The sequence below is a fragment of the Apaloderma vittatum genome, unplaced genomic scaffold (assembly GCF_000703405.1).
Source record: "Apaloderma vittatum isolate BGI_N311 unplaced genomic scaffold, ASM70340v1 scaffold20959, whole genome shotgun sequence".
NCBI classification, from domain to species: domain Eukaryota; kingdom Metazoa; phylum Chordata; class Aves; order Trogoniformes; family Trogonidae; genus Apaloderma; species Apaloderma vittatum.
The window spans coordinates 22,248-42,153 of NW_009736158.1; the positions used below are offsets into that span (position 1 = coordinate 22,248).

General features: G+C 44.6%; 1 protein-coding gene across 1 annotated transcript in view; it reads right to left on the reverse strand.

Annotated features, from left to right (window-relative positions):
• Window positions 1-18,466, reverse strand: part of PSTPIP1 (proline-serine-threonine phosphatase interacting protein 1) — a 35,310-nt gene extending 16,844 nt beyond the window's left edge. The window contains exons 1-5 of the mRNA XM_009876876.1: window positions 18,447-18,466; window positions 16,533-16,667; window positions 12,890-12,964; window positions 2,102-2,136; window positions 930-1,036 (exon numbers count right to left, since the gene is read on the reverse strand). Of these exons, the coding sequence (XP_009875178.1) occupies window positions 930-1,036; window positions 2,102-2,136; window positions 12,890-12,964; window positions 16,533-16,667; window positions 18,447-18,466 (372 nt within the window). The remainder of the gene's footprint in view (window positions 1-929; window positions 1,037-2,101; window positions 2,137-12,889; window positions 12,965-16,532; window positions 16,668-18,446) is intronic.
• Between the last annotated feature and the right edge of the window lie 1,440 nt (window positions 18,467-19,906).

The window sequence follows — 19,906 nt, forward strand, 5'->3', positions numbered from 1 at the left end:
AGGAGAGAGTCTCTCTCTTTGCAAATCCCAGTGGCAAAGTGATGAGGGAGATATAAATGCTGATGAAGTAGGTACATGCTGTCTGTCTTTATATGCCTTATTTGCTTCATCAGATCACTGTGGACCTCAAATCTCAGTAGCAGCACTGGTTTTAGCCACTTTCGTATTCGAAGTTCTTTGCTATTCCAAGTTTCTGTGTGTCGGGATTGTAGACACAAGATTTTTGTGGCATTGGATACTGGTCATATGCATTTTTACTTGTTTAAAATTAGCAAAGAACCGGATATCTTATTTTACTTTCCCATCAGTCAGTGCCTCCAGTGTATAAGCAACTGGCCCGTCTTTATCTTCAACCCCACAGAACCAGAGAAGGTGTAAGAGTGACCGCTGTTGTCTCTATTAAGAGCTACTTTTTTAAGGGAGCTTGATAAGATTACAGGGGATTAAACAGCCTTAAATACACCCAAATGTTTATTATACAACGTCAACTAGATGCTATTTATTCCACGTATTTGTAATTCAGCATATATTGGTGTTGCATTCAGCACAGTACTCATTTGTTTTGATGTTTTTAAGTGTTTCTTACCCCTTTATTTCAGTGCATGTTGGAGATCATGCAGGATCATACCAAAGAAACCCAATTCGCAAGGGTGTAAGAAGAAAAAAGAGAAAAGGAAGGATTAAGTTCTTACAGGAATAATAATAGCATCTGCAGTTACACTGGAGAGAGTAAAAGTGACTAAAGCCTTTGTCCCCTGCATTCAGAGCACTACTTTATTTCCAGCTGGGATCAGAAAGAGATTTTCTTCCACAATGTAGTACAGGGCATGTTTGATCATCTTGTGTAGTATTCACAGCCTGTGGCTGGAGACGGGTCACCAGCATGGACCACTGACCCAATCTGTTTCAACATTTCTCTGGTTTCTCACCTTTTTTCTTTGCTCCTTCTGTCTTTCTCGGAACTCCTCTATTCCTTTCAGTTCATCCTTCAGCATGACTGCCAGCTGGACATGAGCGTTTCCAACGCTTTCAATTTCTAAAGCAAATCAGAAGTCATATACAGTCAGTGGAAAGGTCTTTGATCTTTAATCTTCCAGGAGATGTTTCTGGGGTGTGGCTACCATATGACTTGTCACGAACAGGGCAGCCTTAAAAGGCCTCCCTTTGCTTCTGTAGGCACTGACATTGCTGAGGCTTCGCGCAGCCCAGACAGGGCTTACTGCACGTCCTCTCAGTGCCTGCAGAATGCACGGGCAAGACTCCTCACTGCAGAATTGGAGCACCCGCTCGGAGCAGTGGCTGCATTTCTTCACGGCCCCGTTTGCCCCAGCCACCCCGCTTCCGTCTGGGACTGGAGGTCAGATGCTGTGGTGCAGAGAGGGGGAAGGGCTTCTCCCCTCCCTCCGTGTCCCCTCCCTCCACTATTCTGCTGGATTGTCATTGCCCTTGGGAGCTGCTTGCCAGTGGTGTCTGGCCTCGCACAAATGTCATTAGACAAGGCTGCAAGCTGAGAATTTCCAAGGGTCAGCAAAGATGGATTGGATTTCAGAGCACCTGGCTGATGCTGTTTGAAGTGGCCGGTAACTCCTCTGCGTTTGTCAGCTTTGGTGCCTCTGAAACAGAACTCTGCAATTTCCAGAAATGTTGAGCTCCCCCAGCCAGGCTCCAAAAACACCTTAATTCACCAGCTGCTTTTCAAAAGGGTGTTTTTATCTAAACAGCGGGTGCCAGTAGCCAGGTATGCTGCCCTATCAGCTATGATGGTGTCACGTTTTCCAAGTGTGAAAGGTTTTCATTCAGCCCTCGGCACATGCTGTTTTGATGTCAGTGGTTTGCAGAAGAGGGAGTAGAGCTGGTATTTTGTGATTTGATCCAGGTAAAACTAAGCTGAGGAACAAGCCAGTTTCTCTGCCACCAGAGAGTGGCTTGAGCCTCGGAGGACTCCCAGCGAGTGTCCTTTCCCTCCACTCTCCACACTACAGACTGGGATAGAAAAGCTGGAAATAGAGGGGGGAAGAGGATGAAAGACCCCGAAGGGGATGAACGCATTGTGTGCTTGTCTTGCCCAGGTCAGGAGGGAATACTTTCCATAAATACTTACGTTGCTTGAGCCTCTCAAATGCCATCTTCAGTGTGCTGTGAGGCAGAAACAAGTGTGCTTTATTAGTATAGGCTTCTGAGTTGTGAATCTAGAGAAAAACCTTTCTCTCAGAATCTCAAAGATCCACATAGAGATAAACCTCTTAATCGTCTTGTAATAAAAGTTGACCATGCTAACAAGCACAATAGCATCAATCTGTTACATCAGGAAATGCAATAAAATGCTCCATGAAGCAAGGAATTGCACTGCTGTTTATGTGCACCCGCTTCTAATCCCACTGTATTTGTGACTGTGAACGTTAACAGATGTGTCTCTATTCTCACACCTTGCCAATGCATACAAGTCCACTGAGTGAAATAAAGAGAGTCAAGGGGAATTGGGTTTTGGAGCAGTACTCTGAAGGGTAGAGTGAAACCAGCTCCATCCTCTCTGTTGAATGCAGCACGGGCAGATTTTTCCTCCTCAGTCACCCTTGAAGCTAGAGCAGCTCTGCTGCGCAACATCCTCGTTTTCTGAGCACCCCCGTGTGGCACAGCTCACTCTGCTTTAAAAGACTCGCAACTGGTGCAGGGAGCCCACAGAGGCTTTCAAACCCTGATGCTCCCGGGGACTTTCGACACCCCAGAAGCACAGCAGGAACAAACCATGCCGTGAAGTCAGGGCTTGGGGCTGGGCTGTGAAGTACGGCCTGGAGATGAGCAAAAAGAGATGTTATTCTGCTTGTCCTGATGGACCACGTAACTAAGTGGTTCTATGTGTAGACTTGCAGAAGGGCTTGAAATGGTCATGGAAGGTTGCCTGGTGTCATGGTTTTCAGAGCTGAGAGTCCATTTTGAGCCAGTTAGCTCGGTCAGTTGAGTGTGGCGCTAACAACGCCAAGGTCGCGGGTTGAATTCTGGTTCGGTCCCCATGTGTTGCCTGATCTAGTCGAGAGGTGGCGTCCCTGGCGACAGGGAGGCTGGATTAAAATGATCTCTAAGGTCCCTTTCATCCTCGGCCATTCTATGATACTACCATAGAAGCGATGGGAGAGGAAGGAGCATAATCTGTAAAGGCATTTTTGATTTAATAATTTGCTTTAACTCTGAGTTTGCAGGGTGACAGGGCATTTGAATACACAGAAGCCAGGGCTGTGGTGTGATTTGGAGGTTTTTCAGATTTACAAATCAACTTTTCAATCCCTAGAGTGTGTTGTTCCTTGAAGGAAGCAGCTGTGGGATTTCTGTGGAGCCCTGGTGTCTTCACGGGGAAAAGCCTGTTAATGAAGGCCCCGAAGTCTCCCGGGCTGAAGCCTGGCTGCTGGGTGAGCACGTGCAACTGCAGATGGGTTGGGAAATCCTGTATCTCTTGAGCTGTTTCAGGGGTCTTAAGAGACACATGAAGGATCCTAATTGCCCTGTGTTAATTTAGGCTGGACATCTGTTTCCTAATCAAAGCTTGCTCTCCCAGTAGCAAGGCTGCCTTGCCAGGCATAAGACAAAAGCACAGGCGGGAGGAAAGGCTGGGCTTGTCCTCTGAGCAACTGCCTTGCAACCTCCTTCCAAATCTAAAGTTGTAGAAATATAAGGGAAGACTTTCAGCCAGAAAAGATGAGTATTGACCTCTACTGATTCTTTCAGCTTTTGACTGGATTTGTTGTCATCAATCTCCTGAGGTAAATCAGGGAAAACATGCTAGACGAGTGTTTTTTCAGTGTTGTCCTAATAATACTTAAACGTTTGGAAGTTTCATTTTGCAAAAAATGAGTCTGCTGTGGAACCTCAATGGAAACTAACTTTTCACAGCGCAATGGAAACAAACAGTATTCTTTCCAGCTAAGTTAATTAAAAGCTTGATATTAAAAGACAAGTTGAGTAGCAGCAGCAGAGATAACTTTTTTTCCCTTAAAAGCTCTAATGAATTATTTGGCAAATTTAAAAATAAAACTGCACATACTGTTTGCATGCTGTGTTGATCTATTGTTCCCAGAGATTTTTTCCTTTGCTGTTGGTGATTCAGCTTATACAAAGACTCGTAAAATTGTTGTAGTAGATACTGAAAAATAGCACTTTCTCAGTACATGTCAAGGACAAAAGTAATTTGCTTTTTTTTGAGGGGGGGGTGGGTCAGGCATCTAAGCTACCAGAGTAGTTCACGATCATAAGCCATACATGAAGCTTTTCTCCTTTTTGCTGGCTCTGTAAGGACAGTTGTGTCTTCTGGTATATTAATACATCTGGCTATGACCTGGAGAGTGACCTATTTGCCTCCTGCATCGTCTCTTTTGGCCTTTTCAGAAAACTCGAGCCATTTGCTCCTTGTAGAGAGATTTGTTCAGCCGGTTCCCAAGCTGCTCACTAGGGCAAGGCCACAGTCCATAAGACTGAAATATGCTTAAGCCATTTCCTTCCTTATTTTTATAATAATTTTCTAAAATCAGTGAATCAGATTGCTCATCCTTATGGGGCTTAAGGGAATAGCAGATATGTGGGAGAGAATAAATAAATCAAATTTTGACCCATGGATCCATCAGGTATTCCTTTATGGCGTCTGGGCTGCTTGGATGTGCTGGCTGCAGCAGCAGTGCTATAGATTAGCTCCTCGTTGCTACTAGATGTGCTGATTTTATTGGGGAAATATATCATGTCAGTGCTTTGGAGGATTTAATGGAAGCAGCTCGTGTAGCCAACATACAAGCGAGTTTTAGTTTTTTCTGTGCTGTTTTGTATGTGCAGTACCCTTTCCCTCTTTCTTCTGAGTGGGTTTGACTTTCTAATAGGATCAATAAGGGCTTTATTCTGAAGCATCCAAAGTGAGGCTGCCTCACTCTCATGGAGACTTTAAAAGAGTGTTTTGTCCTCTTAGCATATTATGCTGCTTAGTGTTGTGGTAGTGATTTATTTTGTTTGTTGCTTGTTCTGTGGCCAAATTAGAAAACCCAGCGTTGAAAACAATTCAAGCAAAACTGAAAATTTGAAATTTATCTCTTTTCTTTTTTCTTTTTTTTTTAATTGCTCACTTCTGACATTTCCATGTAAATTCTGGAAGACTGTTAAACCACTCCAGCTACCGACAGAGCACCAGCCTTCCCTTCAGGCATCCCTGTGTGGAGCCTCCTGCAGATGTCTCGCTGAAAATAGGGTCAGACACAAATTTACTGTGCATGTTTGTTAAACGACTCCCCCTTGGACATTAAAGATTGGATTTGTCAAAATGAATTTCTGGCAGAAACAGTATTGAGTCTGAATCCAGAATATCGGGGAACGGGTAGAGCCTGCGCAACAGCCGCCCTGCGGCAACTCCTGGTGATTTTTGCCATCTAGTGGCTAAAATATTGTCACCCTTTTCTGGAACACCGATCCTGGCTGCTGCCTTCACCTGCTGTAGTCTCCTGCCACAGCGTTGGAATTGAGCGGCTCTTGTACAATATGCACCTTTCGGTGTCTGGTTTTGCAAGTGCAGGGGGAGAAGGAGAATAGCAGAGCTTTTAGAGGAACAGGGGAGCCAAGGGGAGAAGCTCATTCCAAATGAAGTTCACCTATCGTTTAGCAGTCTTGCTCTGTAGATTGAAAAAGACTTTCCAAAGTCAATTTGTTCAAATTTACCCAGCACGCCGAAGCTGGAAAGGCAAACCTGCCCCTGCAGGGCACTGACCACTGGTCCCGGGAGCTCTCCTCTACCAGGATAAACATTTATGGGATGCATCATCTGGGAGCTTGGTCTGATATTTCTCCCAGCAGAACCTGTACCCTGCTTTCAAGGCAGAAAATGTATCTTGTATTTGAGCAGAGGGGCTTTGTTTGGCGTTCTCCCACTGTTAAAGGTATGGGGAGTAGTGGAGACTGCTGCATCTGATCATAAATCCATCTTACTCACTGTGCAAAATTATCTTCTAGTTGATTCAGGAGGAGGACTTGATTGGAAGAATGTGAGATGACAGCACTTAAAAGCAAACTTGTCTTAGCTGCTCTCTGTATTTGGACCTTGTTTTCCCTAGATAACTGTGCAGTTGCTGGAGAGGAGGCTGCCCTGGGCAGTCCTACGTGACCTGATGGCCACAGGAGATGTACTGCAGACAAGGATCTGGTACCTTCTGCTTCACAGTCATCGAAAGCTGGACTTTGTGGCATGAGAGATAAAATTAGCAGAGCTCTATCAGTGGCAGTGCTTAGGTCACAGGCATACCCATTATGTACACTGTTGCACCACATTCTCTCTTTTTTCTGATTTTTTTGTTGTAACATTAGGCTTCATAGTTTAGGCATTTTTTTTCAGCACTTTGCCTTTAGAGACTGGTTTAACTGAGTAATTCAGAGAGTCCCTTTACATCTTGTACACAGGAAGGTAAAACAGGCTCTTTTAACCGGAAAACCACAATTCTTTTAAAATTGTCTTTCTTTTCTACCTTTGTTTGGTGAATAGAAGTGTGAAATAACCTCGCCTTTCTTTCTGGTAGATTTCCATTTTAACATCAATATGATCTACAATGTTCTGTTCTTACGGTAATTCTTAAAAATATCCTTCCTGAAACTGAGAGAAGTCTCTGCCAGACCACTTTCCAGCGCTCCTGTTCACCCTCTGCCTCCAGGAACTTCTTTTCCTTGTACATCTGCACAAATAGACTATAGGCCCCTTGTGACTCCGGAATGAGCTGTGCCATTCAAATCAAAGGATAAACAATCAAAAGAGCTTTTAGTCCTTTAACATAAAACTAAATATCCTCATGTCTCTTGGAAGGAGAGCAGCACTTCTCAAAAATGCCTCTCCTCATCACCTCAGAGCTTATCTAGACTGGATTTAACAAGAACTGAGCAGACGCTTAGGTCTTTCAGAGTATGTGCTCGGGTCCATTTTCAGAGAGTCCTGAAAGTTCAAAGTACAAGTGTATAAACTCTGTGCGGGTTCAGAATGTTTGAGTCGAGAGTAAGTAACCATGGAAGGATATGACCTTCCAAAATGACTTTTAGCTTCAGTTCAAAAATGCCTGCTTTGTGCGAATAATACAGAGGATTCTGTATATTAAGTGACAGACACACTATATTTATACGCAGGAAGCAGCAATTGGCATTTAGTTACGGATGCCCTCACCTCACACTCACTGAAACATTCTATTTCAGGCATTGCAGAGAAGGGCAGAGCAGACAGGGGCTTGAAGGAACTACCCTTTCCCAAGGTTTGAAGGAGATGGTAGTGGAAAAGAAGGAAAGAAAAAAGTAGGAAACATATACATGAGAAGAGACAAGCGGAGCAAGTGACAAAAATATCTGTTGTCAGACTAGGCAGAATTTAACCAGCTACCGCGTGTTTACATCAGTTATTTTACAAAAGAACCAAGTTCCCAGAGGCACGTTTCAGCTGAAGCTGAGCGTGTATCTGAAAACTGGGCTCTGTAGTATGTTCTGTTTTTGTGTTGTTCTGCTGCAGAGTTGCCCAAAGCATGGAAATTCCCTGTCACCTTGCAGCCTGAAAGGCATTTCGCCTTAAAGGCAGGAGCTCTGCTGAGACTCATTTATAGTGTGTTGAGACATCACTACTGTGTGCACTATCAGCAAATACTAGCAAATTTGATCTCGATTTGTAACTCAGCTGAAAATCTCCAGCTTCTGCATGTCCTCTCCCATGTGTGCAACACGGAATGTGGAGACTACAAAAATACACCACACAGGTAGTTCCCTCTTCCCCCCTGGATATTTGTGTAACCTGGCACTTGGCAGGAATACACAGCCACAGCTTTATAATAATCTTTTTTTCCATTTCTTTTATGATTAGAGACTATGAAACAGATTTTTATTTTTTTTGTAATTCAAGAGGTGTGATAACGGAGCTTTAAAATTAGTGTGAAGTAGGAATGAAGACATTTTAAAAATATACTTTAGCACCAACTTGTGATAGGTGAGCTCCCTTTCTGTGCAGCATCCATCCTCCCTCCCTGACTGCTGCGATCCTCATGTTTTGCCCACTCCTTGAGGGCTGCCCTGCCCTCTCCCAGGTCTGACACGCTCAAGAGGTACGTTTGTGACTGGTATTTTCTTACGGTCGCTTCCAATACTTGCTCTCCTCTCAGTGCTTTCGCTAAGGCTCCACAGCTCCCCATGTTCCCAGGCACAGCCTGGATCTGTGACTGTCCTGGCACATCCAGCTGATTAGCTTGAAGGAAGCTGCCAACCTTTTCCATAGTTTTGATGTTGTTATGGACCTGAGTGTGTTTGTAAGAAGCAGAACAGGCCATGGGGCTGCTGGTCACCAGGGAGACGTGTGTTGAGAAACCACACTCTGAGGAAGCTAATCTGCCTTTGTCATGTGTGACTCATCTCACACGGCAAATGTGGTGAGGTGGGCTACAAATCACCAAAGAAAAAGGCACTCCTGCACTTAACAGGAAAGTACGTTGCTTTATCCTGAGACTCAGTGGATGCAAAAATGTTTCAGAGCTTCAAAAAAGAAAGACACAAGAAAACTCTACTGGGGACTATTAGATACAAAGCTGCGGCTAGTGTGGCTGCCACTGAACTACCCATTGCTAAGGCTAGGAGATTATTTATGAGAAATAACCCCATATGCTTGCCCTGTTCTTCTACTGTTCCCTTGGGATTTAGTGTCAGGGACAGGGTGTTAGACTGAAGGGATTTTGGTCTGAGCCTGTGTGACCCTTCCTGCAGTCTCGCACTTAGATTCAAGCGAGTGCATCCCTCTGTAGATGAGAATGAACTTGCCAAGGCCTATAGCAACTGCTGCGTTAGATCCTGCGTCATGGGTTGGAAAGCAGGTATCTCTCTTCCCTGTGGGAATTCGTTTCTACCAGCTGCAGTGCTTGAGGCAAGGGCCGGCAGCCAGAAGGCCTAAATTCACTTGAATCAGCCTGGACTATTGAATGATTGTGTCTTTTGGCTGTTAGGCAGCACTTACAGGGAACTTGTGTTTCTTGAGCAGGAAGCTGGAGTGTTTGTTTGCTATGCCCATGGTAACCAGCACCAATTTCTTTCGAAACCCTGTCTTTGCTTTTTTATAAAAAAATAAAAAGTAGTTGCAGCACGCCTCTCTCGTTGTGGCACGTCTGCCTCTCTGATTTTAGTTTTCCTAGAAGTTTTTCTACAGCTGTAGGCTGGCCATGGCCATTTCCAACACTGGTCTGAAAAAGGACAGCAAGGACCTCACTGAAGTCGTCACACCTTGATGCTGAGGGACTTGTCACCTGCTAGCTTTTGGGTCAGAGCGATCTCTCACGTCTCTGATGCTAAGGAGTCTGCAGGTGGGGACACAACATTGCCCTCTGTTCCCAGGTCACGATGTTACGTTGCTGCTAATATTCAGTAGTCAAGTGTCATAGGGCAGCCTTGGCTTGTAGGTGTCTCCACCAGGTCCTGAGAGATCAGTTCTCCACCAGAGGAGCTGTAGCTATGCCGAGGGAACAAGCACAGCATGTAGCATCGAAACTCGATGGCTGCTGTCATCTAGATTTTTCTCAAAGCAATGGAGCGTGGTCCCAGAGTTGCTGTTACATTTCGGCAAGCCTTCCCTACTATCTTTTCGAGTCAGCAGCATATTTCTTCATCTGTGTCTTTCAGTAAATAAAAATGGGCAGTTGAATCTATTTATACATTTAGCTGAGTTCAGCAATTTGCTCCAGCTGAAGCAAAAGTTTAGGGGAGAAGGAAAGAGCCTAAAAAAAAGCTTAAATAGTTTTTTTTTTTTCTTTGTTTCAAAACGAAAAGCCTTTAAAATATGGAGGAAACTTGGGAGAGAAGTACTTTCTAAGCGATGGCCACTACCTGGTGCAGCATGCTGTAGAATTCTCCAGGCTTTTCCCTGCTGCTTGTGTTTATTCATTGTGCCTGTTCTCTTTGGCTTGTTTTATGTCGGTCTCCACTGTGCCGACTGGGCAGTACCTCCCTGCTGCTGCCTGATGTCTACCTTGAGCAGACCCTCTTCTCTCCAAGCACAGGAAGCAACAAAAAGTTGTTATTTATTTTTTCTGCTGCATTTTTTAACCTCCAAGGATTTGAGAACAGAAGAGCTGCTAGGGACTGCGCTTCTGGAATCGGAAAGAGCTGTTCCCACTGGTGCAGGGGGGACATAAGCACATGAGGTCCTGCTGGGGTGCTGTCATCTCCAGTTGGGCAGGTTTGACCTTGGCTCTGGTGTGGGCTTTGCCACAGGCACGTGGGGAACCGCTGCTTGCTCAGCTTTGGGCTGCTCCTCTCCTGCTCTGCTTTCCATAGCAGCTTTGGAGTGTCACTCAGACCTGGTGGAGTGATGGGAGGTTTTTGCAGCCAATTCCTTCGTTTCAGAAGTTGTGCTAAGCAGAATTAATTGGCGTTGCAATTGTTTCTTTTAAGGTCTTCTGAGTATTTTCTGATACTGAAAGTTTTGGATGGATTTCCTATGTTCTTTTTATCAGCTCTTTGAAAGGATATCAGGTACCTTCCTGATATTGAGAACTACTGGAGCGTGAAATAATTTCCCAAGAGAAGTAACAGAAAGCCTTAGTACCTGAGACGTTTAAAAGATTACTGAATTCAAGACTAGAAGATGATGATTTTGCATTAGCAAGAAAAAGAGTGATCTAAAGTTAGTAATTCCTGCTCCTCTGCAATGCATAGCATGGCACAAGAAGTTCTGTAAGATGGCTGCTTTTTTCCTGGTGATTGTCAGATGCAAGTTTTAGGTACAAATACCTGCACGCCGCCTTCTTTAGACTTTATTTGAGAAATACTGCTACCCAAATCTGCATTTAAAGATGTGAACAGCCCTGTTCAGCCTGCCAAGTACTTGTACAAATACTAGTAGGACTCAGTGTGCCAGCAACAACTGACAGTCCTATAAAAAGGAAGCACTTGGAATAGTGCACGAGGACAGTTGTAGCATAGCGCTTTCAAGCTTTTCTTATTATAGGTAGTGCATGGATTCCCTCCTTCTGGTCTCACTGAAGGACTGACCTTGAGTCATACAAACAAACAGAAACTTCACACATGTCAAAAATTTTAAGGCATTAAACCCAAATATTTCATTTTCATGAGTAGAATAGACCCTAGTTTTCTCTGATTTTAAAGTATTTACTCTGAACAAATGCCCTTCGCTGCCCACCTGTGTAACTCCTTAAACAGCCAGAAGGTGCTGAATGACAGAAAGCAAAGTGTCCTCTCTCTCTGCTTCAGAACAGAAAGTGAGGCATTCGCTCTGATAAAAATAGCAGTGCAAAGCTGGTCGCTACCCAGACCAGGCGTGGGCTTATGGAAACAGTAACTCAGCTCTGCAGTGTGCTTTGTTGGTATATTCAGCCTTCTCGCTATGCCAGGCTATAAAATTGCTGGATTAAAGTGGAGCTGGGCCAGACTCAACTTCCCAACTTTAGGGGAACTTGAATCCATATCCCAACCCTGGGACTTGGCTCTGCCTCTAAATCAAGCTCTTATAATCTCTTCGGAAAAGTCAGACCCATGAATTATCCACTAAGTCACAGAAGGGCAACCAAAGCTGTCTGTTTCTCAACACATTTACTCCACCTGCCCTGCACTGTCAGTAAAGAAATCTAGGTGGAGCCTTTCGTTAATCCTGGAGCATGGATCTTAGCCTTTGGTTTGGGAAGAAGCCATCCATCCTTATTTAATTTCAAATTATTTTTTCTTCTCCTTCCTTTTCTCCAAGTAGGTCTGTGAATTGAGACACCAGGAAGGCAGAAGCCATCTCCAGCAGCTTTGGCTAGGAACCTTGCTAGACCTTACTGCGCTGCCCAGGGAGAGATGGAGCACTAGGGGAGCAGAGGCTCGCATGTTCTCTGGAGTGAGCCTCAGTGCGTGGTTTAATGCCACAGTCTCCCTGTCAGCCTGGATGTGCCACCACCGAAACAACAGCAAATGCGACAGGTGATTGCCTGGCACTGACATGCCGTGGTGGTGCAAGGGTTTGAGGTCAAGTTTTCCCATAAAAATGAGGAAAGGGAGGAAACAGTGCTCATGCTAAGAGTGATAAATTGATTTTAAAAGGAGACTGCAATTAAGAAATGAGGTATGGGATGGATGAGGGTAGTATGCCCCAGGAATCAATAAAGCTGTTTTGTGTTTAGATTGAGGTCTTCTCTTTCAGAATTATCTTCTGTGACCTCAAATCTTCATCCTTTGCTACCTTATTACTTTATTATTACTTGTTACAATAATGACAAAACCTCTCATTATTACTGCTGCCATCAATAATCGCAGCAGTTCATCAGCAGTGTTTATTAAGTTAAATTCCATGCCAGCATACATCTTTCCCTCCTAACACAATTTATACATGATCTAAGATAGTAGTAGAGGAGACAAAGAAAAATACATGTCATTTTAGTGTATTTCAGTAGTTCCATTGATTTCCTTCAAATTAAGTTCCTTCAAAGAAGTTTAAAGTTTGTATTCCTAAGCTGAGTCCTTTTCCTGCAGCAGTAGCTACTTTTCGGTGTCTTTGCGCTTTGTGTTTGTTCTGTCATAGTCTCTCAGTGTCCACCAGCTTCCCAGAACTTCCAAGCCAACATCCTAAACATTTCACAACCTTTTCTTTACCTTTTTCCCCCATTAGGTAGTTTGCTTTTGGAAGCAAATATTAAACATTGTTAGAAATCCCAAAATTAAAAAATTCTCAGTAAAGACCTACTGTCAATTCCCAGATAAGAGATTTTGTGAATCCTGCTTTAAAGGACTATGGTGTTTCCCCATTTTTCCTGTACGTTGTGAAGTGCTGTGCAACACTTGAAATGACCCCATTCATAGGCAAAACACAAGAGTCTTATATTGCTTCCAAAATGCTTTAGCTTGCACTAATAATAAAAGAACTGCTTACTTGATTTCTGTTTGTCCTCCTGCTTTTCGGGCAATTTGAATCAGCTCTTTCCCATATCTCTCCTCTGCTTGTGCTCTGTTGAAAGAAAAATTTACTCAATTTCCCTTAGTGGTACCACGATCATGCTTACACAAACCTTGTAATTGCATCCAAGGTACAAAACATGTAAGTACAATTTCTCTGATTTCTCTCTCCTCCTAATAGTGATACTAGACCTGTAAAATATTTTGGGTGAGCTATTTCTAGAAGAAATGAGGGAAAATGAAGCCTATTTCCCAGGCTTTGGTTACCGTGGAGTACTCTGTCCCCCAAAAGCTGGATTCAGTTAGGGGAGGTGTACAGAAGTGCAGGGCAGATGCTCAGGAAGGAGAGCCTCTTAGGCAAAAGGAACCTGAAAGATGACGACCGACTTGATCGGTCAAAATGAAAGCTGTGAGGAGAGTGAAGAGCTGCTTCCAAAGGATCTGTTGAAGAGAAGTTTTGAATAAATGGGAACTGGGAGTAGCAGGAAGGTTTTCTAACCATTAGAAACACAAAGTGCAACTTGAGCAGCCACTGTGGAGGGAGAGCGGGAAGGAGCCTTGCTGGTTGTAAGGTGAGGCTGTGACAGTTTCATGGAGGGGACAATAGGATGTGATGTTTCAGCTAACAGGGAACTGTAAGTAGCAACTCAGGAAAGTAGCTATGTTTCCATGGTTAATAAAGAAATGCCATTATTTCTTTGCTGTTTTCCCTTCCCCCAGCTCAGGAAGAAATTTCTACTGTCTGTTTCAAAAAAGAAAAAAGTATTTATACTAAATATGTAACTTCCTTTCTCCTGGGTGTGATACTGAGTTTTCTGTCTTTGAGTAGCTGCTAAAAACTATTGAACGGTCAATAATAAACAGCAAACAGCCAGCCTGGTGCTAGGATTTGGGGGTGAGGAGGGGTGGGCTTTGTTTAGGGTAAGTCCAGTTCTCATTTCATACAGTTTTGAGCCTGAAACTTGGTGCCTTAGAAAAACACACTCTTTGTTCAAAACAGGAGTTTTGACGTGAGTGTGAGGCCGTGCAGCCCTGCTGGTTTGTTCTTACGTCCATCTCCCCGCTCGGCCGCGCGGTGCGTTGTTATTGCTGTTTGCTGAGTTCCAGGCCTGTCAGCTTTGCAGCGCGGCAGCTGTTGGGGGGGTCTCTGTTTCAGAACATCCGACTGCCCTTTTGACGGTTCCTCTGCGTCTGATGGGTGTGAGCACCGTGCCTGGCCTGCCACCTGTACCAGTGGCCCTGGTGCAAGCGTCCCCTGTGACCTGAGGCAGGCTTGTCCTGGGGACTTTCCCCCAGCCCCAGGAGATGTGTTGGGCTGATGGAGTAGCCTGTAGGCGCCACAGCCGGGAGTGGAAGCTGGTTTTGGCCTCTGTCCTTGGCTACCACGTGTCTAACACTGCCCATTATTGCTGCTATCCTGTTAATTGCTGCTATCCTGTACTAGAAATTTCTGTGTTTTAGTGAGGTGTTGCTACGTCACTGCTTTGAGATTCCTCCTAGAAGAACAGGGTGCAAAGTATGGTGACAGGCCACAGAGAGGTATCACTTCATTTTCATGTTAGATGAGTGAAATTTCATCCAATTGGAAATATACTGCTAAGACACATAATGCTGCAAAAGTGGAGTAGTTTGATTTTAATTCTGAGTTTAATAATCAGAAAGACTTTTATGTGTTTGCTTAGAGCTGGTGAATGTACAGCACTGAGAACAACTCCAGTGCTACAGTCCGCCTTTGCTTGCTGAGTGTACCCAGTATATCACGTGGGGGGGGAACACAAAAAAAGCACGGCCAGCTCTTAAGCCCCAGCTCCTGCAAAACTCTTGTGTCAAATCTTGTTGAAACCTCAGGCCTGAGGCTGGCCCAGCCTGGGGTCCCAGGAGTTAGACAGGAGGCTGACACCATCTTTTCACGTCTCGGTGCTGCCTTTCCTGCTTTCCAGCACTCTTGCACACAGCTTCTAGGTTCCTGTACTGTTGTCGAGGGCTGGAACATATTTTGTGTTTTAAATCTGGGGCTTTGTTCTGGACCACAACTGTTTTCTCACTCCCCAACCTCTTAGGCTCTCCTCTGGATGAGGCAGGGCTATTTGTGAGCACAAGTATTTGACCTGGGTGGAAAACTGCTAAAGTGTGAGTGCAGCCCGGGCAGCTGGTTTGGGGAATCCCGGCAGCTGTTGCAGGAGTCCTTGCTGAAATTCTGGCATGAAGCCCATGATATGGGCAGCCTCTCAAAACAAGAGATTCATCCCATGCTTTGATCTCCTCCTTGGTCATTCCCATGAATGACGTGAGGACAAGCTGAAAGAAATATCTTCCAGGGATAAACTGGAAAAACTACCTCCTTTCTGCAACTCACTGCCCGCTATGAAGAACTCTATCCTGCAACTTGCAGGAACTTCTGTAATGTTTTGGAAGGAAACACAGGCATATAGAGCATCAGATGCATGCTACAGTGCAGAGCCTTCCCAAAGCCTGCAATGGTAATTCAGATCTCTGTCAGTTATAAGTTGCAAAGGAGTTATTTTAAACAGCTGAAGCTAAATTACCGTCAGACAGGTGTGACTTGGGGACTCTATGATGTGGAGCAATACCGTGACCTTCCACTGGTGGTCAAGAAAAGTATCTCAGACAGCTTCAGGTGTTGGTAGGAAACTTCACGCGCTATGAAACAGTCAACTTTGAGTCTGATAGCTCACATCCCGTTGAAATCCCAGTGCTTGAAAAGCAGCCTTCAGGAAACCAACCTTAACCCAGGAAACTAGATGGGGACCACATGGGAAGAAAAAGCAGGCTGTGACTAGGGCAGAGCAATATTCCTAAAGTGCCAGTTCCGAGATGAACTTCTCTAGGGTTATTTGCTGAATGTATAATCCGTATTGCGTGGTCTTTCCTACAGGCCATGCATGAGCATGTATATGCGTCATGCTGCATGTTGAAACTGTTGAAACCCAGCCACTTAAAAACAGAACCAAAATTCGGATGCATTTTTCTAAGTCAGAAGTGCAAAAATGAATGGCAGAGGAGTCCGAGCAGCTGTGTAATGTGTTTTCTCGCCCACGAGTGCATCAGCTATACATAGCTGTTGTCAAGTGGCACCCAAGAAGGATGTAAAGTGCAGATGTAAACTACAACATTGTTATTCAAAGTCTGGTGTGGTTGGCAAATGATGTGGGTGTCTCCGAAAGGCTTATGGTAGGTTTGTCTGTATTTAAAAAATGGCCCGTTTTTGGTAGCTGTGGGAAACTGAGTTGGTGCCTGTGGCAACTGTGGTTCAAAAAGCAAGAAAAATGTGCAAATCACTTGCTCCCTGTGAAGGAGGAGACTCAGTAACGCTGCTCATGGATGTGTGTGCTACCGTGTGATTCTGGACCAATAATGGCCTGAGACTTAATGGAGCTCTTTCAACCCTCTCTTGTCAAATCTTTGGAATTTCTACCGTTGCAAATCACATCAAAAGGCTAGGATTCAAATCACTCAGGCTTCAAATCACACAGCGATTCAAATCACTATGTAAACTAGTGTCGCTACCCAGTTCAGAAACAGCCTGATATTCCTTCCCAGATGCCAAACAGGAAACAAAATGGAGGTTGTTCACGCATTTTTCACTCTGATTTTCTTACCTCTGCCTGAGCAAATCCTCTACATCTTTGCACATCTTCCTCCCATCCAACAGCCGCTGTATGAGCACCTCGTAGCCAGTGTGGAAGGTGAACTCCTTGCACTGAAGACAGAGAGATAAAGAATTGAGCCGATTTCTGCACAGAGTTTGTAGGTTAACAGCCTACTGTCAGTTCTGTGGAGCAAATTAACTTTCTGGAAAACCCAAATTGCACAGAGCAATGGCAGCTGAGGCAGGGCTAAGGGTGTAGGTATGGCTGAATGAAAATCTGTAAAAAATTTTATAAATCAGGTTTGGTTTTTAATACTGAAAAAGTGAAGCAGGTCGCAAATTTCGCTGTCTGGAAAACAGCACTAACTGCTTTTTGGGGGAAGCCCTGGTTAGCATTGGGTGTGGAACCTTTGCAGAGCAGAGATGTGTAGCAGCTCTTAGGGAGCTTAGGTTTTCTAACAAAAATGGTCAGAGTCAACTCGCTGCCTCAGGGCTCTCGGTAAGACAGTAACCCCCAGTCTAGATGCGAGTGGAGAAGTCAGGAAATGGTGTGCTTGAGGTTCCATAAAAATATTAGGAAAAACTTTTTCCCTGTGAGGGTGACAGAGCCCTGGCACAGGCGGCCCAGGGAGGATGTGGAGTCTCCTTCTCTGGAGACATTCAAACCTGCCTGGACGTGTTCCTGTGCGATCTGCTGTAGGTGATCCTGCTCTGGCAGTGGGGCTGGACTAGATGATCTTTTGAGGTCCCTTCCAACCCCTGACATTCTGTGATTCTGTGAAATATGGATACCCGGGGCAGTGGCAGCCGGTCCGTGGTGGGCTGCTGCAATTCACAGCACGGGGAGCTTTGCCCTTAGACAGCACTTGGGTTCTGAGGTGCTGTTCTGTCTCCCTTTGGGATCGCTGTAACAACTCTTCTCATTGTTTGAATCGGGCTGCCTCTGGTGAAAATTCAACATGACGGCTTTGTTTTAAAAAAAAAGTAGAAGATAGGCATGTGCAGAGCGTAGGAATGCGGGTGTTGGATCTGCAGGAAATGGAGTCTGTGTTTGTGAGATGCTCGCACTCATTAGTGCTGCTGCCCTCTCTTTTGCACGCACTGCCCAGTCCTCTGTTCAATACAGTCGGGACTGTGTTTCTCTGCTGTGGTCTAGGACTGCAGGTCCCTCCCCAGCACACAAGTCTGTGCGTCAGGCCTAGCCCCATGCACGTGATCCGTCACAGCGCACACCTCTGCGTCTCAGACAAAAATATCTGAGTAATGAGAGGAAAATAAGTAGTCTTGCATTTCTTTCATATCTTTCCCTGACTCCCAGATTGCACTGCAGTGAATGGTAAATCAGAGTCACAACAGTCAGTGCTGCTGAGGAAATGCTGAGAGCCCAGAAAGGGAGGGGAACAAGGGAGGTGCTCCGAGTGTGGCACTGGGACAGGATTTCTGTGTTCTCTCACTGACTCACAACAGCATCAGGACAAGCCACTTTTGCTTTGAGAGCCTCGCTTAACTGGTGCACAGCAGTAGTTTTATTGAAAATGCAGCGGTGAATGTTATGTGAGCTTTATGTTAAAGCATTAGGGTAAAACTACGGAGTGTGTCGCCATGAAGAGAATGAGTATGCTTCTTCCCTCAAGCAGTTTCTGTACAAAACAAATGCTTTTATACAAACTGAATACAGTTTATACATCTATCCACTGTCCCCATAGCAGTTATCATTTAATAAGTGTGTTAGTTTATTGCTTTCCGCCATGACTGTGAAGAAGACAAGTGTCCCAGGTTTTGGTACTCGGGAAGGACGCTCTGGCGAGCAGCTGTTGGACACCGGAGCTTGTGGCCTCGCTTGCTTATTGCTGGGACTGGGGAGGAATGGGGTGAGTTCTGGGGATGAATGGCAGTGGCTGATGGCAGCATCGGTGCTGCTCACCTGGGCCGTAGGGCTCCCATGCTGATTTTCAGACCTGGGAGCAAGGTGGTTTTTACTTTTTCAAAACAAAAAGTTTGGAGTAAGCATCGTTCTGCCAATGTCTTTTTTAGCTGTCAGAAATGCGTCCTTTCTATCCACAGTTGTGTCACACGTGATATCTCAGTCCTGGGCTGAAAGTAAGTTGTTCTGAGTGAGTTATATCAACCAGTTATATCATTGTATCATACCAGGGTGTCCCGGCACTGCTTAAAAGGAGTGTTTCTAGGTCTTGATCTCTTGATCTGCTAGTTTCCTTGTCAAGTGCTCTGTCAACAGATGAGTAGATGAGCAGCAAACAGATTTAACAGCCAACAGTCAAATATGATTTATAATCTCAAAGCCTTTTTGACTGGGCTGGATATCATGACACGGTCTCTCCCTGTAAGTGAATCCTTGCTTTGTGTTTTGTTGTGTTTTTTTGTTTTGGTGGGTTTTGTTGTGGTTTTTTTCCTCCTGGGATACTTAAAAATTTCCCAATTTCCCACGATTTCTATGAGTATATTCACAGGATACCAAGTATGTTAGGAAGTTTACTGCTCTTTTTCTGTGCCACTCAAGCTATCCTGAAATATATAGTGAAATAAAATAGGATAGCAGTAAGCACCACTGATTTCTATATCCGATGCCCATGTTACACGAGTGCTAGTTCTGCTCTACACCAGAGAGACATGAAAGAGCATTTTTTGAAAACAAAACCCCAGGTTCTCAGCCTGACGCTCTGCTGCCTTTTCCTGGAAATGTGTTACCAGCTAAGCGACCCAGTTGACAGGGGAGCGCCTAAATACAGGAAGGTTGTTGGTGCCCAGACCAGAAATGGAAGCCTCTAACCAAAACAGTCTCCTCTGACCAGTGCTTGGTGTCATGAGTCCCTTTTCTATAAATGTTTATGTGATAACAAACTGCTTAATGAATTTAAAAGCGTACGTCCACTGCTGTACCATTTAAAAACTCTTTTTTCTTATGGGATGGAACTGGTTGGAAGGGATGGGAATGCTATGGATGCTCACGCATCCCAAGATTGAACTGCCTACAGAATTTATGCAAGCTTAAAGAAACAATTTTTTTTTTTAAAGTATGTGCTTTTTCCACATTAGCCAAAAAAAAAAAAAAAGAGTAGGTGGGCTGGAGATGGCTGTATCACACCAGTATTTTTTTATAAATTGACCCTTTGCACATTAGAAACATAAATGTTTGCTAAGGATGCAAGTGGCTACCTTGGGACATTTTTGTGATGATTTCAGGAGTTGGCTTGGTCATTTCCAACGTAAAATTTGCAATTTCACTGCAGCCTGTTACCTACTGCTAAGATGCAGTACTTTCCATGGGGAGTAAACAGTATTTATTGCCAGACATAGCATAGATGTGAACCCTGAATGGGACCTTTGAAAATCAGAAGGAAAAAGACGTTGCATTTGTAGCAT